This window comes from Cupressus sempervirens, chromosome 3 (genome assembly GCF_028749045.1).
Source record: "Cupressus sempervirens isolate cs-2001-9-10 chromosome 3, ASM2874904v1, whole genome shotgun sequence".
In the NCBI taxonomy this organism is placed as follows: Eukaryota; Viridiplantae; Streptophyta; class Pinopsida; order Cupressales; family Cupressaceae; genus Cupressus; species Cupressus sempervirens.
Window position 1 is genome coordinate 395304523 of NC_143120.1, and position 25613 is coordinate 395330135.

The window sequence follows — 25613 nt, forward strand, 5'->3', positions numbered from 1 at the left end:
ATGGTTTCTTGCTTGCAACTCACCATAATGGATTGGTGAACTACTAAAAATTCACAAACACCTTCCCTAGATCATACCACACATGCACATGTGCTTCTTTCATATATTACCTTCAAACCCTAGAAGATTTTCTCATTTCTTAACCTCTAAAACTCTAATGGGCACTACTAGCTTTCCTAGGGATTGGTCTTAAAATCATTCTCCTACTTCCCATGAATCCTACTCCTAGATATTTATAGCTAACTAACTCCCCTAACATTTCCATATAACTTAATGGTTTTCCCATGGTTAGATTTCATTGGGGAGCCATGACAACACAAACCAGTCTATACTAGACCAGTGAACATCACAGTTACAAAACAATTTACTAAGGCCACTAAATTATCTCTAAGCTCAAAGTAAAAACAATGAGAAATGATTGAAAATAATCCTACTACATGATTACAATGAATTTTTTTCTCTTTCGATCCATACAACAACACAAGTGCTCAAAATGCTCAATCTACACACTAAATCACAACCATATTAACTATTTCTTGCATAAAACTTGTTACAATCTAACTCTCCTCCTTGAGATTGAGTCTCCAATATGTAGTAGATGACATTTACCAAGATTCTAGGCCATCTTAGTGGATTTTTCACTCCTCATGTTTAGGGGATCCAAGGTAACTGAGTTTCACGCAACATTTACAATAAATTGCAAATGTTGTCATGACAACTTTTTGACAACATCTGACATCTTTACACTTATGCCATGATCCTTGTTTCTAGGACCTCTAACCCCTCTACATCAATTTATAAACATCATAAATCACCTTAAAGCATTATCCCCAATTTTTCTATGTGTTTAGGAAACACTTACAACAAAATCCCTTCTTCTAGCTGCTAAACCTAAACTTACTAAAATAACTAACAAAGACTAATTAACAACCTTGGCTCTAACACCAATTGACCTAATCCACATAGAAAGACCTCCTAAGGTCTAAAATAAACACACACTAACTAATATGGCATGGATAATTTCAGATACAAGCCAAAATATTAATTACAAGGAGGATTTTCTAGATGCTCCTACACCATCATGAAAGTGTACAAAATCACAGACAAAGAGTCTTTGTTATAGGGTTCCTTTCTTCTGATTTGAAATCCAATTGTTATAATTAAGATAATAAGATATGATTGTCAATTTTTTTTTTTCAATTTCTTTAATTATCATAGGTCCCAAAAAGTGTAACCTCTCATAGATTTCACTTTTGAAATCAAGTTGAAAATGATATGTCAACCAACATGGAAAATAAATTTGAGAGCTATTCAATTATGTGTAGTTGTATTTAAGATGAAGTCTTTGACAAGCCTAGAAAAGGATGATGAATTCCCATTTGGATCTTAGATTGGAAATATATGGATTAAAAGCCAATTTGGTTAAAAACTTAAAAAGAAATATATTCTTAAGTGAACTATGCCATAGGTTCTACCACATAATGGTCACCTTAGTATAACTTATATGTCCCAAAATTATTTTGTGTTTAATTTGCAGTATACATGCTTAAGGTCTACTCAATATTGTGCAATTGTAGTTGAAATAAAGTCTTAAAGATGTCAAGTAAAGTGTTGATGGCCTTGTAAGAGAAAAATATATAATTAGTGAATAAATAATTTAACAATAGTCTAATATATTATATTATAAAATGTATATACCTAGCACAAACTTAATACAATTCATGCATTAGGAATTCACAAACTTCAAATCCATATTTGTGATAATTGTATTCACACTTGTGATGTTCAGCTTTCAAAATTCAACATAATATAAGAAAGAGATTTATTTTTTGGTCGAAGGAAAATCTAATCAAATTGATAGATATGCACCTACAATATCTCTATTGAAGATCGAGCTGCTTGAAAAGAATATTTTGTTAGTTTGTCAATTTGTTATATGAAAATTGCACTTACAATATTTTCAAATTCATTTTATTTTTTTGATGACATATCTTATAGGAATAATGGATAATATATGTAATGTTATGTTTCTAGGAAGTTGGACAAGGTGGGGGTTACTAACACTAGACTTATTTGTTGATCACTTCTTCATCATCTTGTAGTCACTGTATTCCAGGTTCTCAATTATTTTCCTTGTTCTAAAAATGAAATATTCTTTTTAATATTCCTTATATGTTTAAGATAGAGAAGCATACTTTGAAAGACATACTGTAGTGATAGCGATGAGGCTAAATAAAAATAGGGTTAGGGATGTGCAGATTTCCATTCTCCAAAAGACATATTGTGTTGCATTCCTCCATTTTTAATTCTTCTTTGATATATTTTTGAGCATTTGGAGATTCATTTCTTGAGTAACATCCCTTTTCTCCATTCTACTTTATTCTTTCTGGTCCATTGATGCCAATGAGAATAACTATTATAAAAGGAAAACGTGAATCATGTAGGAACAAATTTTTTGTTAGAATTTATAATCTTTCCTTGGTTGTATTTATTAAATGGGATAAACCAAAGTATCCCTTAAGTTATTTGTCCTCTAGTCCACATGTGAGGACAAGTCCTTTTTGTAATTCCTTTATTAAGGAAAATAGTTTATTCCTCCTTAAGAGGATTATGACACTTGTTATGCACACACTTATGAATGTGGCAATCATTCACATGGGAGTTACAAATGACTCCTCCTCTCATCTCTTTATAAGAGATGCTTCTCTCTCATTCTTAACACACAATCACTATGTAGTTCTTGTAATGAGCCAGTGGCTCCATTTTCTCTCTTCTCTCTCCTTCTTTCATTCTTTAGGCATTTGCCTCATTCATATTATTCACAAGGGGTTTTCTTTGCTTTCCCCTTTCAAATCTTTGTCTCCTCTTGTTGATTCATTGGTGATTGTTCATTCTTTCACTCTCTCGTTGGATCCAAGTTTATGGTAACTATTTTCACAAACTCTTTTGGATTAATTGATAATTATTTTATCTTAGTTCATTTCTATGTTATTGTTTCTAACATGGTATTAGAGCAAAACTAATCCTTGTTTTGAGTTTAGTGATAAAGGGTGGAGGCTTTTTTTTTTGACGTAGGTATCTTTATTGAAAAATATTATTATTATTTGCTCTTGTTTCAAGTAGTTTTTTATTCAATTTAAGCATAATTTTTTTTTATATATTATATATTTAAAATAAAAAATATATATTTTATAATTTTCTAACATTTTATTTTAGGGAACACTAAAATAATAATGCATTACATTATAGTCAATTAAGTTAAATCCTATTCATGATTTTTTTTAAAAATAATCTTCTATATTTAATCTTTCATATATAGCATTTATATAGCATTTTCATTAAAAAAATTGTATAGTGTGCATTTTTAAAAAATATTTAATCAAACTTTAACTTTATCACACTATATTCTTATTATTATTTGATTAAACTTTTTTTTCAAATTTTTTTTTTTTTTTAAAAGTTGTGTTGAAGGAACACTTCTTAATTCTAAGAGTTTCTTTCTACCTACATTAGTTAATCAAAACCTTTTCATTTAAGAGGTCTCAGCCTATTCATATTATTTTTCTAAGTATATTTATTTATTTAATTCATATCTATTTATTTAGAAACTCTGTGAATTTCTATTCCTTACAATTTGTCTCTCTCTTGATATCTATTACTTTTTAGTAATTTCTCATTTACTGTGATTTCTTTCTATTTTTTTTCCTCTCCTCTCTCGGCTTTTTAAAACTCCTATTCTTCCATCTTGAATAACCTCAAACTGTGGTTAGCATGTTGAGATGCAACAAAATGCGCTATGTCATTTGAAATTATATACCCTGGTCCATTTGCATATGTAGGATAGTCTTCTTCTAGCCATTGCTCATATGTTACAACCCATTTTCTCATTCGGAGGGGCTTGTGAAAAAGATTAAGGTTACCCATATATAAGCCATGTTTATGGGGAGTTGATTTTATTTCTTTCAATATGGTATCAACTCTCACAAATGTATCATCATCACATTTCATTATGTACTTCGCAGATATGTTTTGCACACCATATTCGTAGATTGCAATAGTTTTCAAAACTATAAGCTCATAGTGATCCATAAATGGAACAATAATCATATTGCCGTAAAAATTAGCTTCTTTCTTTAGCTGTAGATTGACCTCCTTTCTTGCATTCACTACAACAAAAAAGCGAGCTACCACTTTTGATGATCTAATAAGCTCTGACCACATCCACGTTTTCCTCACAACCATGCGCTCTGTGAAGTGATTGCTCACAGAAAGTATTCCAATGAAAAGATCTACATGACCTTCAGGGAAAGGAGGGGCTTTCAATAGCTTTGACATATTCGAGTTTCTTTGATTTGATAACTTGCCTTGCATTATTCATTTTTTGTAATTCTCAAGCCTAGTTTTTTTACCTTGGTGCGTTATGCATTTTGCAGTCTTTGTTGATTCTTCTATGACATTTTCAACTACCTCCATGTTGCTTGGATCTGCCTTGTGATCCATCCTTGTGCATTGCTATAGTGATCCATCCTTCTACGCAATTTCTTCTTACATCTTGTCTTCCAAGTTTATGTTGCAGGGTGCCTAATGGAAAGATCTACTATGGCTTTACAACGCCAAGGGGCCTGTGGGCATTTGGGAGCTGCAAGTATAAGGCTTTTGATGCTTTGCATTTTAGGGCTAAGGTTTTGAATGTTGTTCACGGCTTTTTCTCTGTGTCGGTTGTGATTTCTTTGGTTTAACTAATTTGATGTGGTAGATTACTTTTATCCTGAAATGCCCAGGATTTATATGAATGTTGTGCCAATTGTGGCCGAATTTGTGATCAACATGATGTTTGTCTTGTTTCCAAGCCAGAGACGAGGGAATGGCCATGCTTCTATGTATTTTGATCAGGAGAGTATGCAGATTAGATATTATAAGTTTGAGCTCATATTTTATTTTATTTTATTTTAAAGTTTCAAGTTTAATATTTTATTTTCTTTCTTAAGCTAACTTTAATCTAAAGTTTTTTATTTCTTTAATAATAAACTTTGAGAAATTCATTTATTAACCAAGTTATGTAATTATTTTATTTTATTTCTTTCATTAAGCATTTATACGTTTCAAATGGTCATATTGTAGGTTATAAAACTAATTTATAACCTCTATATTTGGCCTTTGATCACATTTAGAATTCTATTATAAATTTACTTTAGTTTAATTCTTTTAAGTTATAAATTATTTCATTGTGAGTTATAAATTTCATTTATAACTTGTACATTTGGCCCTTATTCATATTCAGATACGTCTAACTTCAAGTCTTTTAAAATAGTTTTCTTTAAAGGGATATTTGCAGATTCCTTAGTAATTTAATAATTGTTCTGCATGTTGCAAGATTATTATTCCTCTAACATTTTCTTGTAGGTCTGCATCATTATTCACCTATAACAACATCTATTTTTAAGTTATTCTCTATCAAGTTATTTTAACTCAAGATTTTTTTTAGAATACTATTCATAATATCACGAGAAAGAATAGTTATCATAACCAAATCTTGCCTAATCCTGCTAACAAAGTTAAAACATCTTTTCCTATGTTAAAATGAATGCATGTAGGCTTTTAATTCAGTAAGTTTTTTTTTTTTTTTTTCAAATAAAATCAGTACATAAATGTTTATTTTCTCTCTCCTATTATAATTAAACCTAAACCTATTGCATGCCTAACTTTTTTTAACCCTCTTCTCTGGGCCCAACCCCCTACACTTGATTAATAGAACCCACTGAATTCACTATAATCCCTATTTGGCATCCCCAAAAGAGGCCCTCATCTGAGGATAAACCCTTCAATTTTCACAATATCGAACCACAACTAAGATTGCATCAAATAATGCAAATGCCCTACCCACCATGTCCTCTGGCAGTAGCCCTGCAATATGAATCATTTCCCCTTCAAAATACAAGTGATTCCTTAGCCTCAGTCCTATCCTCATTGTATCCAAAAGAGTCATTCGTACCTTATCCTTGTCAAACTTCTTGATGGGAATTATTCCTCCCACCCATGCCTTTGAACCATCCAATGAATAACCACTGATTGTCTCATCTAGTATGGTTGCATTCACAAAAGGTGGATTAATGCAAACCTCTTCTATCTTCATCATCATCCTATACTCAGGTAACATATCATATATGTTTGAGTACAATATGGACAATATTTGTGTTTGATAAATAGGACGTGGTGCTCTTGGCCTCAACACACCATCTCCTATTATGCTCCTTATTGCATGCTCCACCTCTCTAGGAATTGCTTGAAATAGTTCATCAAAATCTCCTCTCAAGTATGCTGACTCCAGTGGAAATTCCCATGTTAAAATGGGAATCATCACTCGGAGATTCAGCACTTTGTGATCCATTTCCTCTCTACAACCTGCATTAAAAATACATAAGGAATATAAGTTTTTTTTTTCATGACAAAAAGATACTTTTGCATGCACTACTTTTATATGCTTTACCTTCACCTAGAATCAGCTCGACTGAAGTTTTTTTTGAGTAAAACTCTAAATGCTTCTCTCTACTTCATTCTCTTTGTTTGCATCTTATAGAAGTTTTTTTTTTCTTTTCTATTCGATTACATTGTTGACTACCCAATGCATGTTAGCAAATTCTTTTTTGGCTTACTTGCAACTATCTATTCTAGTTATATTCTTTTGTAACTACTAAACTTTTCTAATCATTGCTTTAACGTCTCTGTTCATGTATGCACAAAATTAAGAGTTTTTTTTTTTTGTTCATGTAAGATATTTTTTTGGCTTTCATCATTCTAAAAAATTCAATTATGTTTTTTTTAACAAAAAAGAGTACTCTATTTTGCTTTGGCAGTCATTACTAATTATTGTGATTAGATTTTGTTATTTCAAATTTATCAAAAATTAATAAGAGATTTTGTCTTTATTCAAAATGTTCATTCTACTTGATATATATATTTTTTAGAAGGATCCTCTCAATATTGTGACTTATCATTTACATATATTCATTTAAGTATATATGGGTGCACACATATATACCCAGATAAATATATAATTTTATGACTATAATAATTCAGAAATTGATATATACCTTCACAAAATGAATTAAGTACTCATGTTTACCCTCAATGGAGTTTTATACCTGATATATATATTTTGTTTATTTTGATCATCCTTGGATCTCTACATTTTGAAAATAAAGTTTAATTCATTTTGATTGGATTATGAGTTATCTTACACATTTGCCTTCAACCTTATTGTGATATTTTGATGTGCACATAGTTGCACTATTATGCATTTATAGCATCATTCTATGCCCATGTTGGCACTTTATGGTTTTATACCATTGATATACATGATTTATATGATTTTTTTTTTTGAGTTGCATAGGGAGCCAATTTTTTCAAGGATAACTATGTAGGTCCCCTCAGTATAACTGATACATAGTTTCCTTATCTGGCCCATGGAGTATACCTTCATCCTATATTGGTGTGCACTCATTTTATATGGATTTTCCCTCCATTTTGTTCTATTGGTTCCACTTTGAAAGATTAATATTTATATGGAGTTTCCCTCCATTTTATTCTATATTCTCTACTTTGAAAGGTTAATATTTATGGAGTTTCTCTCCATGTAGTTCCATTTTGTTCCTCAATGCGAGGATGATATTTTTTTATGGGGATTTCTCATTCCATTATACATGTCTCCTTGGTATATGCTCTTAGTTGTGATTTATTCATGGTATGACTTCCTACACCTTGCTCATTTTTTTGATCGGTGACAAGGCTACCATATCTTGGAGCACTCCAATATTGGAGACTCTATTTGAGAAAGTTGTTTTGACCCATGATGATTTTTTTTTTGTGGCAATGGAGTTGCTTGTCCATGATGGATTTCCAATTTGAAGGCAATATGTTGTTCACCCTCATAATCCATTTGTTTGAGTATCATTACAAATCATGATAATACTAATTTGATCAACATGTGTCTCTTTTTACTTTATTTTCCTATATTAATGTGATAATGATCTGCATACTTTATTGCTTAGATCATGAGTCATGCATGTTATGGATTGATCACCCATTAACTTGCAGTGCAATGATTCATTAAGTGGACTATCTATATCCATGTGATTGATGCAATGTTGAGGCACGTATCATTAGTTGGCCTTGTCTGTGGTCATTAGTACATTAGTATAATATCTTGTCCATGAGAATTTTGATCAAACTTTTTGATAATATTTTGAGCATATACTTCAATTTGATATCAGGTTATCTCCATTGCTTTGTGGTAACATGTTTTATTTTCTTCATTGTTTCTCTATGTGAGTTTTATTATCCTTATTCAAAGGATTTCTAATTTGCATATAAGATGAACTACTTCCTGTGGATAGTTGTCTTGTTTCTTGTGTCTATGTTTTCCAGGTAATCCATCCAGCACATACAAGATTTGGTGTACTTTTATGACCTATCCACTTCTCTCTTGGCTATACGAAGATCTACCTACACTCACAAGAGACCTTTTGCATAAAAGAAGACATTGTCAAAGATCAATTTGCTGCTATTTTCATTGTAAAAATTTGGGTTTAATACCCTTTGATCTAAGTTCCCCAAGTAAAGATTAAAGGGGGGTGTTAGAATTTATAATCTTTCCTTGGTTGTATTTATTAAATGGGATAAACCAAGGTATCTCTTAAGTTTTTTTTCCTCTAGTCCACATGTGAGGACAAGTCTTTTTTGCAATTCTTTTATTAAGGAAAATAGTTTATTCCTCTTTAAGAGGATTATGACATTTGTTATGCACACACTTATGAATGTGGCAATCATTCACATGGGAGTTACAAATGACTCCTCCTCTCATCTCTTTACAAGAGATGCTTCTCTCTCATTCTTAACACACAGTCACTATGTAGTTCTTGTAATGAGCCAGTGGCTCCATTCTCTCTCTTCTCTCTCCTTCTTTCATTCTTTAGGAATTTGCCTCATTCATATTATTCACAAGGGGTTTTCTTTTCTTTCCCCTTTCAAATCTTTGTCTCCTCTTGTTGATTCATTGGTGATTGTTCATTCTTTCACTCTCTCGTTGGATCCAAGTTTATGGTAACTATTTTCACAAACTCTCTTGGATTAATTGATAATTCTTTTATCTTAGTTCATTTCTATGTTATTGTTTCTAAAAAATTTCAAATTGTACTACAATGCTCCAGCTCTTCTTTCATTTTTGACTCTTCCAACATCCATTATGCCAAACCTTCTATGGAGAAGACGTTCTACAAAATTTATTTATCAAATTCATACCTTTATGTCATGACTAGCTTGAAATGAAAATGTCAAGATGCATATTTATTAATTATTGATTGCATTCATGTAATCCCCTCTCTTTCTAGAACATAATTCTTCAAATTAGAATTCATTATCTCTATCCTATTGGACCAATAGATAGAAGTGGACTTAATTGTTGTGTCAAAGGAGAAGAAAAATCTTGAATGTTTGAAATGCCTTTGATACAAAACCAAAAAATATTGGCACTTCCAAAGACCAAGTATGTATCTACAAAAGGAAAGCCAAACAACTTCCAGAATGAATCATACTAAACTACTGAAATAAACAATCACAACTCTAATATGTGCATACTTTGTATTGAATACAAACTTTCCCTATTAAACAACCCCAACTCATGAAAAATAAGGAGTCATGGAAAGGCTTAAAGAAAGTTGTTGATATTATAATATGGGTGAATTTGAGCAAGGTGACCAAATTTTTCTTTCAAAACCATATGTGTAGCTATAAACATTAAGTATAATATGTTCTATATTTTTGTAGATATACACATTAGTTACACCAGTTTTTTCTTTCAAAACCATATGTACAAATATAAACATTAAGTACAACATGTCCAATATTTTTATAGACATATCTTCCTATGAAGAAAGACCATGCCTAAAAATATGAACCAAAAAAAAAATAATGATACAATGGCTACATTGTGGTCTCATTTTTGAAGAAAAGTTGACAAATGTAATTGTCCTTGCAAAAAGTGTAAGGGCTTAAAGAATTGAAGAACTCTAATGATAACAGCCCAAAGTCATTGTAGGAAACATGGTTACGTTGAAGGGGGCCACAATTTTCATCGATTATTGAATATGGATTTCCTACTAGAGGAACTTGGAGGTGTGAATATCCAAGTTGAGGACAACACTCTCATGGAAGAAGATGATAACGTGTCAGAGGACATGATTGAGAAATATGGTATTGGTGTAGCTAATGAAGATGCTCATGATTATGTTACTTGCACATCTAATAATGATAATGAAGATGGTCTTGATATACCTATACTTGAGAAGGAACACAATCCCCTATACAAAGGCTTTCAAATAACTCTTCTCTCTACAATAGTGTTGTTGGTGAACTTGAAGGTTATGAATAGTTTATCCAATGTAGCAATCCCACCTACAATAAGGTATTCTATTTTTTTCATCTTCAATGTTAGCATGCCATTACTATTCATTATATTAACAATTCATATTTTTTGTTGTAGGTTGATAGGTGAGTTTTTGTTACCACCATCAAACATTTTACCTCATTCATATTGAGAACTATCTACCATTATGAATTAAACTGGAATGAAGTATCAAACAATACATGCATGTCCAAATGATCACATTCTATATCATAAACAATATGAATTTGCAACAGAATGCCCTAATTTTCATATTAGTAGATATAGGTTAGATCAAATAACAAAAAAGGTTCCTCACAAGGTTCTTCGATACATTCCCATTATTCTATGTCTTCAACAATTTTTCAAGTGCACTAGCTTGGCACATTTATGGATTACCATGCACACAATAGAAGTTAAGATGACATTATGTAAATTCTTGTAGATGGTTTTGCATTTACAGAGATAGAAGAAACATGATCACACTTTAAAGAAGAACCTTGTAATCTAAAGCTTTGATTGGAAGCGGAAGATGTCAATCCATTTGGAGATATGAGATCTATTTACTTAGTGCGGCCTATTTTGGTTATTAACAATAACATTCCTTCTTAGATGTCCATAAAGAGGGAGCACATAATGTTGTCAATTATTGTACTAAATATTTTTTCATTTAATAGTTATCTAAATTAAATTATAAACAGTACATGAAAATGGTCATAATAATTATGTAATGTTTATGTTCATTCAGTTACTAGGTAAGTACCAAGTTAAAGATATGAAAAGGTATATTGAGCCCCTTATTGACAAGTTGTTGAAGTTATAAAATGGGGTAACTATGTATGACATCTCTAGACCAATAGGACAAAGACAAATTCAATTTCATGCAATGTTTGTATGGACAATAATGATGCCCTTGGGCTAACTCATTTTTGTGATATATTATATTGTTAAGGTCACATGTCTTTGGTCTCTTATAGTGCTTACACATTATTGTTGTATGCTTAAGTTGCACGTGATGATTGTACATGATCTAACTGCACATGATCTTTTAGGTCTTCAGAGAAAAGAAAAATTCACATGTCTAGTTTGTGGTCCAAAGATGAAATCTTGTCATTCAAGAAGTTTAGAAAATTAGGTGTTTGATGAGTATGGGCACTTTATCTACAATAATTGTAAGTATCAAATTACTAAAAAAAAAAAATCAATGGGAAAGAAGAGACAACATCAAGGCCATGAAGAATTCCACCTCATCTATGGAAGTTGGAATACAATTAACTAAATCACTAAGGTAATTTCTAGTTTGTAGTCCAAAGTTTGAAATTTATATTTTGATATTGTATTTTATTTAGTAATGATGTAATTGATGCTTGTGAAGATCATCAAGGCATCAATGACTAACTTCCTAGAGGAATAAAAAGTTATCCTACTTAATTTAATAGGTTACCATACTATAAGAATCTCTCAATCACACATTTGTTTGATGTTATGCATATTGGAAAGAACATAATTGAGAGACTATGGAAAATATTGGATGGAAGGCATGATAGACAAACAATTGCCAAAATTTGTACTAACATTCATGAATCCAATCGTGCATTAAAAGATTTTATTGAATCAAATAGAAATCGAGACCACATAAATACGAGTGTCCTTCCTTGGTTATTAATGGAGCAAAAAAGTGATGCATTAAAAGAAGTCATAAAAAGAAAAAAAAATTCTAATAGGATTTGCTGCAAATATAAGAACTCTTGTATCGAAGAAAGGTGATTTTGGGTTAGGGTTAAAAACACATGATTGGCATACCTTCATCAAGGTAAGTCATGTTCTCTATTTACAATATATTTATAAAATTGAATGTACTACCTATTGCATTATTTTATAATATATTGAAATGATCATTTTTTAATGATTACAGTAAGTCCTACCTCTATCCCTCACATGCCAATTTGAAAATAGTATTAAACAAGTTATATATGATCTTAGAAAATGTATGTGGTTAGAAGTGTTATTTCTTACATTTGTTGCATATATATTATATTTCTGACTTGCTTTATATTTTATGTAATCTATTGTATAATTTTATCTAAAATCTCATTTATATGTTCTTATATATTGAATCTCTTTTAGGTGGTTATCATCTAAAAAAATTGATTAAAAAGATATAAAATATTGAAAGAGAAAAATTCCACAACTTATGTGTGAAATGCAAAAGTGTTTACTTTCAACCTTTTCCAATGCTTAAGAATACTACCTCATAGATCAAGTTGAGTAGATTGAATTGTGTGTACCTATAGAAATTAGGTCAATGTGGATGGTTTAGAGGTACTTGAAATTTATGAAGGTCTTGGTTCAACAAAGAACATGTCCTGAGGGTTCTATGGTAGAGGGATATATGGTATACTAGACCATGGTGTACATTAGTGAATATCTTCCAAAGTTCCCAACAAATATCTATATAGATTGCATTTAGGATCCCAACTCTATTAACAAATTTGAAGGGGAGTACCTAATGCAGAAAGGTAGATTGAGGAGAGTGAGAGGTAATTATAAGTTGTTTTTTGTATTTAATTAATTCTTATCCATCATCAATATAAGTTGTTTCTAATTGATCTAGTTGTTTTCTTTATAGTTAGTCATGAGTGAGATGCACTACATTTGTATATTCTAAATCATCTTAATTAGATGATGGTATGGATTCAACAGTCTCAAGAAAATAGTCATTCATTAACATGGGACAATGTTGCATCATTGGTTAAAGAAGTTCATTGTAATGTTGATACCAATGTTACACCAATGGTACCTAATCTAACATATGGCTTAAGAGATAGAAAGGTATATAGAAGATTACTAATCATGAGCCATAATTTTAATATCATCTCATAGATTGATACAAATAATCTTGATATGTTTGAATAATTGAAGATCAAACACCACAAAGCTATGTACTACTATGGCCATAAATTTTATATTAAAAAATCAAATGAAATGAAGAAAAATTGTGATTCTAAGATAAATGTAATCTTCATGGTCACCAATATTTAGTCTAGAAATAATATACATCCTCAACAATTTAAAAATCAATACTATGAAATTTTGGATGATATAATTGAGTGTGACTTTAATTCATTCAAATTAGTTCTATTTGCCATCAAATGGTACATGCAATCGCTGAATCAAAATGATCTTGATAGGACTATTATTGAACACGATAGTGGATTTACAATGATTAATACAAGGTCATTTGAGCCAATTAGGGATGAGCCTTATGTTCTTCCAAGTCAATGCAAACAAGTGTTTTACTTAGGTGTTCCACACAAACTAGGTTGGTTATTTATTATTAGACATGATCCCAGAGCAAGGCTGGTAAAGTATAATGTAATGGAAGAAGAAGATACTAAAGAATCAAAAGATGAAGCAAATGATTATCATGAACAACTATTACACAATGATGATGAAGAAGAAGAAGAAGATAGTTCTGGTCATGCTGATGATAATGGTGATGATCATGATGATGATGAAGATCATGATCATGCTGATGAATATGGTGATGACCATGGTAATGATAGTCATGATAATGGTTGTTGGGACTCAAAATTACCTTCCCAATTTGAGCACCATTTCAAGCTTTTGAGCCCTGTTAAGCACATCTAATGCAAGTGTACCTAGATATCATTGTGGGGCCTTTGTAGTGTTTAATGTTTCTAACACCTTGCATTTGATATGTCTATCTGTCCCATGAAGATAAACTATTATTCCACGCCATTCTATGAAGTCCCATTTTGAGCAATGTCCAATTTGACATTTTTGTGTAAGTGTCAAATGGCGACAGGAGGCCTTGTTTGCAGTTGAATATCTCACAACCAATATTATTTTATAACTTTCCACTTTGGGTGTGTTTAGTATCCATACCAAAGAAACTATGTTTTAGATTTTGAGTCATTTTGAATCTGTTTGACTAGGTTTTGAATCCCTCAAAGTTGGTAATTTATTGTTGTCATGCTGATGTGAATTGTTCAGAATTCTAGAAGGCCCTATTTGACTTGTTATAACTTTGACCCAGTGAATCAAAATGCTAAAATTCCTTTTGTGTTGAATTCTAGAGGTAAGAGACTTGTTATTTTTCAATTTTGAGCTTATGAAAAATCCATTTGATTAGTTTTTGAAATTGATTCTAAATGCAATTTGTGATGTTTTACTAGTGTTAGCAAATACAGATTGGTCAGTATCCCTATTTGTGATGTCATAACTCTAAATCTATGATAGGTGAGATCAAATGGATTGTACCACTATGTTCTTCTCTAAAAATACTTTGAGTATGCCAATTTTTAGAGCTTGATGAATCCATCTGCACACCTTTTGAGGTCCATTTCATTTGCAAAAATCCTTTTCTGTTAGTGCTTCTAGTTTTCAAATTCTAAGTAGCTCACTTTGACCGCTCACCATTTTTTCCTAGTTATTTTTCATAATCCCTAATCATGAATTTATGTTGTCCTCATGATAGTGAACCTATTCCCTAGCTTTTGTGCCTCCAAGTGTTAGTTTACCCAATTTTTAGAGCCAAATCCAAACACAAATTATGTGTGTTTGACATGTTTTCTTACAGGTAGTTCTAAGAGGGAAACTTTGGTAGTCAATATCTTTTGACTAAGAATTTGTCACGAGACAAGATTTTGCAGGGTAAGGGTATGCGGAGCAGAGAATCAATATGCTTAATTTTAGAACTCAATTAGGTGTTTTGATAAGTTTTTAAAGCTAGCCGATAGGCCCTTTTAGCAAAAAATCATAGTGTGTAGTTTAATAATAAAATGAGTTTTTAATGACAAAGCAGTGTTTGAAGTTGTTTCTAGTCAGTAGCAAGAAAATGGATTGGTTTGAGACATCAACTATTTGAAAATGAATTTTTTTTCAGCCAGACCTACTTTAAGGCCTGGTTGACTTCGTTAGGATGATATGGCAAGTTCAAAGATATTTTATGATGACTATGGTTATTATACTACTTCAATGTAAAATATGTTTCTACTCAAGAGTAAAGGATAATGTGGTATTACATTTGGTGATAACGAGAAAGTGTCATTTATTATATTAGGTGGTCATGGCCAATGTTTTATTTTGTAGAAGTGTTTTCTTTCTAGTCACAAGTTTCTAGCTTGTGGATTAAAGAAGATATTGTGAAAATGAACTATATTCTTCTTCCATTTTTCCACATCAACAATAGAGAGTAATGGGTGGTGATTGAGATCTCATATGGCATGATATGCAGTGCTCTCAAGAAAGGGCATTTTCATTTCAAGACACAAGGTATGTTGATGGGATTTTTTAGATGGCTTTTAATGCTAGAAAGTTTTAAGAACCTATCTTTTAAGTAGCACATTATATGTTCTAAGCATAATGAACCATATGGTTGTATGATGAGGCCATCATTTTTTAAAGTACCAAAGTTATCTAGATAAACATTTTTCTTTAAAAATGTTCTAATGTTTGTGATAAATAAACTATCAAAATAAACAATAGGAAGGCTTTTCTACTGGAGGATATTTTAATATATAAGGCAAAATTTTCTCCACTCCATCTATGCTAGGGGAGTAGTTTATGTTTGATTAAATTCTAGTGGAGACTTCACTAAAATGGCAATATCATATTCATTGGTTCTATAGAATGAAACATAGATTATACATGTTGCAAGTGATAGTTTAAATTCCATTAAATGCCAAATGTTAACAAATCAATGTTAGCGACCAATGTTTGAAAAGGAATCTGTGTATAATGGGAAAGAGCATGAGAGCACTTACTTCAAATTGAAGATGGGTTTTTGGGTCTCAAAATTGATGAGAGGAAGTGTGGGGGTTTGCATTTTTGCAGATTACAACACATAAAAGTGCTATGAATGCATTGAGGTGTCTATAGAAATGAGATGTTGTATTTAATAATGAGGGAGATATGCTTAGGCATATTGGGGAATTTGGATTACCATGCTATTCTAGAAAGAGTTATGGTTATGATGAATGCGATAGCTAGAGATTGAAGACATTGCTAGTTAAAGGAGTTAGCAGTGGGGATTTGTAGAAGCCACAGTATTTAAAAGTTGAGCAAATGTCAAATACAAAATGTAGAGCCCTAAGTTGTAATAGGAATGGGAGTGACTAAATGTATCTTGAATTCATTCATTGTTAATTTGGGAGATTCCTTCAATGTATTTTGTGTATGCATGGAGCACTAAGAGAATATGCAATGCCAAAGCAATGTGCAAAAACACTTACAAGTAGCCACACAAGAGTAGAGTATTGTGCTGAAAAATAAGGGAGAACATTTTGTAGATTAAGCTACCTTGTATAGGAATGCATGGGCAAATATGGATGAGATTCTTAGGTTAGAGTTATTGTTTTGGTTGGTAGTCTTCCCTACCATCCCATTTCAGGCTTCTTGATGAAGAAGAGGTGTCATATTTTTGAGCCAATAAGGAGGCTACTCTATTTTTCAAACAGTTGGGATGAATATGAACAACCAAAACACATGTGTAAACAACCAATCTTTGATTTTGGAAGGAAGCGATGAAATTTAGATGAGGTTTTTGTTCCAAGGTGGGATACGATGAAGATCTAATGGTATCTATGCCACCAGTTCTTGAAAAAGGAAGATCATAGTCTCTGAAGCATTATCCAACATTTAAGAGGTGGGTGTATTTTTAAGTGTCTAAATACTATTCCACTCCAATATCAAGTGTCTTAAAGAAATCTAGCTTTTGGAAGCTATGGCATGCATGGTGGAGCCTGTAACTAGGTGGAAAGAAGGTTATAAATTTTGGATAGAAGGTATGACATGGAAGCCTTCCAAAGAAGGTATCTAGATTCTAGTGGTCACTATGTTGCCACTAAAAAATGGGAGGTTTTTTGGCAAGAAACAAGGTGACCTCCCAAAAAACCCTAATTTTTGAGATGGATAATGAGCAAGAAAAAGAGTTCTAATTCCCTATATCTAGGGATGCCTGGTCATGAAGCGAAGGTTGAAAGGTTAGAGATTTTTTTGATGCAAAAATTTGACAAGGTGAAGGAAGAGGGTTTGCTCCAACAACTGACCCAAGAAGAGAAATCTACAATGGTGAGCTAAGCAAGAAGGCTAGAGATGGATTAGTGCTTAAAGAGTGAACAAGTTATTAGAACTCCAAAGACTAGAAGCCAAGTAGAGTTGAGGACTAAATAGTAATCTATAATCTACAAGTAAGGTTGTAAGTTGTATCAAATCAAACTCTATTGTTACTCTCTAAAAATTCTATCAAATTAGGGTAAATCCTTTAGAGAAATCTTGACTTAACAATCATTGGAAAATATTTTAATAGGGTGGCATTCCAAGTGAATGATCTCAAGTCCTCTAACAAGGATCACTTTTAATAAGATGATTGAAATTCCTTAACCAGGTCAAATTTAATAGTTTGTGTTGTAACCTTTAACAGGGTTGGCCTTTAATAGGGCATCACTTTAGAAGAGTGAGAAAGGAATAGCATGTTACTGGTAGTTTTTCCCAAATTGGGTTTGTACATTAAATCATTATGTCAAGTGTATTGATTGATGTGTTATGTTTTATGTCTTTACATTTTTGCATGTTAGTTTAACAATAACATATCATTTCAATTTAACACACAATGAATGCATGCATGGTTAAGAAATTTTTATGGGTTCCCTAAATTATAAAAGTTTTATTTCGACGTCTAGACCTTGAATAATTAATTCATCTCCCACACCCCCCCCCCCTCTAAGTTATTCTAAAGAATTCCAATGATTGGTATTAGAGCCTAGTTGCTTAAGAGGATTAGTTTCAAGGCACTATAGCATAAAGATCAAGATGTCAAGGCAAGAGGTACCCAAGCTAAATAGAGATAACTTTATTGTATGGAAAAGTTTGATGAAATTACACCTTGGAAGACATGGAGATTATGTAGAAACATGTATTATAGTAGAACATGTTGATCCAATAGGTTCCCTAACTACTGAAGATTTGAAGAAAAAGAAAGAGCACAATTAGGTGGTGTCAGAGATTGCCTCTACCTTGAGCTATGCTGAGTTTGATGATATCAAAGACCTCAAAAGTGTGAAGTAGATGTGGGATCCCCTAAACATCATCTATGGAGGAGACAAAAATGTTCAAAGAGCTAAGTTAGAGAGCCTCAAAGGTAAGTTTGATGACATGAGAATGGAAGAAGGTGAAAACATTGCTCAATATGTTGCTAGAATAAAAGAATTTGTTAGTGCAACAAAAGGTGTAGCTGGTAAAATAGATGATGATATTGTGATAAGTAAAGTCTTGAGAACTTTGTTTCCTATGTATGCCATTAGAGTATTTGCAATTCAAGAGTTAAGATGTATACAATGAAATAATATAACCCTTGAAGATATAGTGGTTAGACTCACTGCATTTGAGTTATTTAATTTTAACAACTACAGACCAGAGAGTATTGAATTAGCTTTCAAAGCCAAATTATTACTAAAGGATTCTGAGGAGCTAAAGCCCAAGAAGATGAAAATAAAGATAAAGTATGCATCCAATGAAAATAGTATAGATGAGGAAGACATTGAGCAATTGGAAGCATTATTGGCAAGAAGAATCCACAAAGGAAAAGGTAAATTCAAAGGTAAGCTCCCTATCATTTATTTCAATTGCAATGAAGTTTTTCATACTATAGCAAGATGTACATAGAAGAAGAACTTTAGAGAAGGGAACAAGCACAAAAATAGAAAAGAAGATAATGGAAGAGACTATAGAGATAAAGGAAAGAAGTCATGCTACATTGTTGATGAAAATGACTCTGATGAAAATGATGATGAAGTACTATATGTTGCAATAAAGGATGAATCAGATGAGGATGAGGCTACTGCACTTATGACTCATGTGAACAAGAATGAAAAATGGATCATTGATAGTGGATGCTCACATCACATGATTGGAGACAAAAGTAAGTTCATTAACTTAACTTTTTATGATGGAAATACTGTAAGATTTGGTAATGATGCACCATGTTTAATAAAAGGAAAAGGGTTTATTAAGATTATAGACAAGATCTCATGTGACAATGCTTATTATGTTGAAGGATTAAATTATAACTTTTTAAGCATGTCACAATTGAATAATTTGGGGTGCAAAGTTGAGTTTGAAAATAAGTCAGCTAGGATATATGATACAAATGGAAATCTGATTGGAAAAGGTGATCAAACTAGGAGTGATCTATTCTATTTGGATATAGAAGATGCTACTTGTCTTATTACAAAATTTGATGATGTATGGCTTTGGCACAAAAGATTATGTCATGTTAACTTTGATAATCTAAATAGTATAAGTAATATGAAAATAGTTAGAGGTTTGCCTAAGTTGAAAAAACCAGAAAACATAATGTGCAAACAATGTCAACTAGGCAAGATGGAAAAGTCGAGCTTTAAAAGTAAAACTTATACCTCTAAGGAAATACTTGAAATTTTTCATACTAACTTGTGTGGACCTATTGAGGTGAAAAGCTACAAAGGGGATAGGTATATTATGGTACTTGTTGATAATTACTCTAGGATAATGACTGTCATGTTTCTAAAATAGAAATCAAATGCTTTTCAAATGTTTAAATCGTACTTGGAAAGAGTTGAGAAAGAAATATGTAAGAGCTTGAAATGTTTAAGATTAGACAAAGGAAGTGAATTCACTTCACATGAATTTTAAGTGTTCTACAATGACAGAGGAATTAAAAGATAGACATCAGCACCAAGGACTCCCCCACAAAATGGAATAGATGAAAGAAAAAATATATCTATAATGGATTGTGCCAGAACACTCATGATGGAGAAAAATGTTGCCCTGAAATATTGGAGAGAAGGTGTAAGTATTGCAGTATACACTCTAAACCATGTGTAAGTAAAGAAAGGTACTCACTCAACACCTTTTGAACTATGGTATGGTCATCCACCTAATGTGAAATACTTTAAGGTATTTGGAAGCAAATGCTATATTCTCAAAGATGTTAGGAGTGGAAATTTTGATGCAAAGAGTGAAGAAGGTATATTCCTTGGCTACTCCATAGCAAGTAAAGCTTATAAGTGTTTAATTACTAACACTAACAAAATTGTAGAAAGTGCAAATGTGAATTTTGATGAGTTTACAAAAGCACATGAAGCTAAACCTACAAAAGAACTAGAAGACTACAAGAAATTTGTATACTACTATGAAGGATTGCCTATTGAAGAAGATGCTACAAATCATGCAGAAAATCAGCAGCAAGTTTCAACAACTATCAAGTCACATCCTGTGAATGTTGAGTTGCATTCAGATGTTGAGTTACAAAATGAAGAAAATGCACAATCTGACTCTAAGATTGGCACACATGAAAGATATGTTGATATACCTGGCAAAGATGTACATAGTGATACTAAAGCTGAGAGACAAAATGCAGCCAGAAGAACTGAGCCTAGACTATCCAAATATGTCAAAAGATACCATCTTGTAGATCAAATCATTGGAAACAAAGATGTAAGGCCAATGAGAAGAAATAGGTTAAGAAGTAAATCATGTTGTCTAAGCATGAAGGAACCTAAGATAGTGAGAGATGCATTGGAAGATGATGATTAGTACAAGGCTATGGAAGAAGAAATTCATCAAATAGAAAAGAACAAGATTTGGAGCCTAGTTCCTAGACTAGAAGAAAAGAATGTGATTGGCACAAAATGGGTATTCAGGAACAAGTTAGATGAGAATGGTGAAGTAACAAGAAATAAAGTAAGACTAGTTTGCAAAGGGTATGCACAAGAAGGAGGAATTGACTATGGTGAAACATTTTCCCTTGTTGCAAGAATGGAAGGAGTAAGAATTTTGCTTGCTTATGCTACTTATAAAGGTTTCAATGTTTACCAGATGGATGTCAAGTTTGCATTTCTGAATGGAATATTAGAAGAGGAGGTCTGCATAGAACAACCAGAAGGATTTGTTGATAAAAAAAATAAGAACATGGTATATAAACTTCAAAAAGCCCTATATGGATTGAAACAAGCACCAAGAGCATGGTATGAAAGACTTCATACTTATCTTGTTAAGATTGGATTTGAAAGAAGAGATGATAACAACAATGTGTATATGAAGAAAGATAAAGAAAAAAATATACTGTTATCTGAAATATTTGTTGATGACATTATATTTGGAGGACAAGATGCTTTGAGTAAATATTTTGCAAATCAAATGAAGCAAGAGTTTGAGATGTCACTGTTTGGTGAGATCAAATTCTTTGTGGGACTACAAGTATATCAAATGAAGTATTGTGTATATATTACTCAGTCAAACTATATCAATGAGATATTGAAGATATTTGGACTTGAGGACTCAAAACCAATAAGTACACCTATGGTAACAACACTCAAGCTATCAAAGAATGATGAATCAGCTGAGGTCAAACAAACATTGTATAGATCCATGATTGGAAAATTGCAATATGTAGTAAATAGTAGACCTGATATTGCATTAGCTATGAGGATAGTTGCTAGATTCTCTGCTAAACCTAGAGAGAATCACATGATGGAAGTGAAAAGGATAATGAGATACTTGAAAGGAATAGAAGAGTATGGTTTATACTATAAGAAGGATGAAAATTTTGAACTGAAAGTCTACACTAATGTTGATTGGTCTAGAAATATTGATGATAGAAAGAGCACCACTAGAGGAGAATTTTTCTTAGGAAGAAGACTTGTCACATGGACAAGCAAGACGCAGATTTGTACTTCCCAATCAACTACTAAAGTAGAGTATGTGGCTACTACTATCAATTGCATAAAAATTGTATGAATCAAATAGTTACTAAAAGGAATGAAGGAGGAAATCATTGAACTAATGACACTTTATTGTGATAATACAAGTGCTATAAATATATCAAAGAATCTTGTCATGCATACAAAGACAAAGCACATTGCAATAAAGTATCACTATGTAAGGGAGTTGGTTCAAGACAAAGAGGTGAAGATAGAATATATCAACAAAAAGGAGTAAATTGTTGATATCTTCACCAAAGCATTACCTAAGGATGCTTATGAGTATCTGAGAGGTAAATTAGGGGTGATGCCACTATTAAAGGCTATGTAAAAGATAGAGGGAGTGCCCTATATCAAAAAAGCTAACATTCATTTCATACAAATTGATGTAGTGGGTCTTACTTTAGGAAACTGCCTAAAGTAATCATGGAGCTGAAAATTCAAATCAGTCACAAGCAAGGTGATAGAGAGAGAGAATTGAAAAGCCTGCAAAAGTCTATGTCTACATATATTAAGATGCCAAATGTTGAAGTACATGTCTTTGGCATTGTTACCAAAGAGGGAGAATGTTTAGTAAACTAATCAAGTGCATATTGATCAAGATGAAGATGATCAAAGTAGAAAATCAGGTTAGAGGGAGAAAGCATAGTATAAAACAAGAATAATGAAGTAAAGGTACATCATCAGAAGATCAATATACTAGAAGAAAGAAAGAGGGTGAAAGCAGAGAGGGAGATATTCTAATATTCTATTGATTAATGACAAAAGAGAATTAGATAAGTGAGATTTTGTAACCTCAGAAGGAGTTTTTGATAAAGGGAGAAGTGTTATTCACAAGCTTTCTTTTAGGTATTTCCTTACTATTATAACCTAGTTAATTCATCATTTGTTTTACTAGTTGATTAGTTTGGTTTGCCATCAATGCCAAAGAGGGAGATTGTTGACATATGATTGAAAAGATCATTTGAGTAGAAAGATTGTTATTGTTGAAGAAGTGTTTTCAATCATTATTTTATCACTAATGTCAAACCTGCTATATTTTGGTAAGACAATTGCTTATATGTTTCAAGCACTATCACTTAGTTTATTGATGAAGAGGATTTGATCAACAAGATGTAACAAAAGTACCTAGAGGAAAGGTTGAGTTATGATTATGTATTTAAGTGCAAGAATCAGTTAAGATAGTGATAACATAATGTATTGATGATCTACTTGGGGTTACAAAATGTTTGGCTACACTTAGAAAGTTCAAAAGAAAAAGGTTGGACAAAGTTCATTTGCCAAGCTTGACCAAGTTGATAGAAGGGGCCAAGTAAAGTTATGCAAGAAGAGAAAAAAGTTAGCTGCAACTGAGTGAAAGTAATTTCTAGTGGATACCGAGAAAACTAATAGGTGTTGAGAAAGTTAGTAGATGCCAAGTGATTTTTAGTATGTGTCGAGCACTAGTAAAATCTAGTTGATGCCAAATGATTTTACAATAGATGCCATGTAACATAGTTTGTGTCGAGCATCAGTAAATTGATAATGTCAACCTACTACATTATAAATAATATCAAAGATTCACCAAATGGAAGCTGACAAGTTTATTTTCTTGGAACTTGTGAATCAAGAGGAAGATAAGATTGATGAGCTAGAGGTACAGAATCTTATGTAAATTTGTAAGAATCTTCCTTAAGGAAAAATTTACCCAAGACCAAGGAGCTCAAAACACAAGCACTAATTAGACTAGAGTATGATCAGAATAACTGTATAGTATTCAATTCTATATACAAGTACACTAGGAGTGCCTCAATATAAAGGCCTTTGAGATGCATCTAGAATGCCTCAGAATCAACATCATGATAAGTCCAACAACTTGGCACATGTCCCTTAGATATGGGTTATCCTCCATTATGCATGAAAGTAAGTGTGATGATGAGAGGATAAGCCTACAAAGGTGAAACACGCACATTGGTGTTGTAGACAACATGTGCAAAATTAGGAGTGTGAAAAACTGTGTTGTCTACATGACAACTCAGTGAATGATGCAAACTCCTATGGTGTAGACACCATGTGCATAATTAGAGTTGTGTACTTTTATGTTGTCTACATGAAAACTATAGAAGATGCACAAACTCCTAAGTGTCTCATAAAGAGAAATCTTAAAATAATGCAAAATAATAAAATACTGCACTAATCTAAGTAAACTTAAGTAAAGTGTAAATAGTAAATACCTATTTACACCAAGAAAATTTTTTTGGAGGCAAATTCAAATGGATTCTAGGAGAAGTTTCTAGAGAAGATAATATATGGTGTAGATACATTGTATCCTACCTAATCCATCGAAAACACTAATTTTTGATATGGATAATGAGCGAGAAAAAGAGTTCTAATTCCCTATATCTAGGGATGTATGATCATGAAATGAAGGTTGATTAGGTTAGAGATTTTTTGGATGCAAATATCTAACAAGGTGAAGGAAGAGGTTTGGCTTCATCAAGTGACCTAAGAAGAGAAGTCTGCAATGGAAAGCTAAGCAAGAAAGCTAGATAAGGATGAATGCTTGAAGGGTGAACAAGCTATCAAAACTATGAAGACTGGAAGCCAAGCAGAGTTGAGGACTGAATAGTGATTTTTAATCTACAAGGAAGGTTGTAAGTTGTATCAAATCAAACTCTACTACTATTATCTAACAATTATATCAGATTAGGGTAAATCCCTTGGAGAAAGGTTAACTTAATAGTCATTGGAAAATCCTTTAACAGGGTGGCATTCCAAGTGAATAACCTAAAGTCCTCTGACAAGGCTCATTTTTAATAGGGTGATTGAAATCCCTTAACTGGGTCACATTTAATAGTGTGTTTTGTAACCATTAATAGGGCATCACTTCAGAAGAGTGAGAAAGGAGTAGCATTTACTATTGGTTTTTCCCAAATTAGGTTTTTAAGTTAAATCATTGTGTGAAGTGTGCTAATGGATGTGTTATGTTTTATGTCTTTACATTTTTGCATGTTAGTTTAATAGTAACATATTAGTTCAGTTTAACACACAATGAATGCATGCATGGTTAAGAAAGTTTTATGGGTTCATTTGAACATCTAGACCTTGAATAATTGATTCATAACACCCCCCCCCCCCCCCCCCCCCCCCCCCAAAAAAAAAAAAAAAAAAAATTTCTAAATAATTCCAATAGCTTTTGGTAGTCTTCTTGTTCATTGGAATAGGTAAATTTTTTCTCATTTCCCTTGTTTCTTAAGATGTGCTAGGAAGCTCCATTAATATAGAAAATCAAGATAAAAATTAAAATACCAACCCTTTTCACATAATTGATAATGAGTAATGATCAATTTGTTTCTATCCTACGACTTCTAAACTTATTAGAATCTAATCATAGAGTATGTGACATTTTGAAAAGAATGGGAAGAGACATA

The 25613-nt window shown here is 32.1% G+C and overlaps 1 protein-coding gene across 1 annotated transcript; it reads right to left on the reverse strand.

The window, feature by feature from the left end:
- Positions 1-3732: 3732 nt before the first annotated feature.
- On the reverse strand, positions 3733-4335 carry LOC149566681 (hydroxyproline O-galactosyltransferase GALT6-like). The gene has a single exon (XM_089816514.1). The coding sequence runs from the start codon at positions 4333-4335 to the stop codon at positions 3733-3735; it is 603 nt and encodes a 200-aa protein (XP_089672640.1).
- Between the last annotated feature and the right edge of the window lie 21278 nt (positions 4336-25613).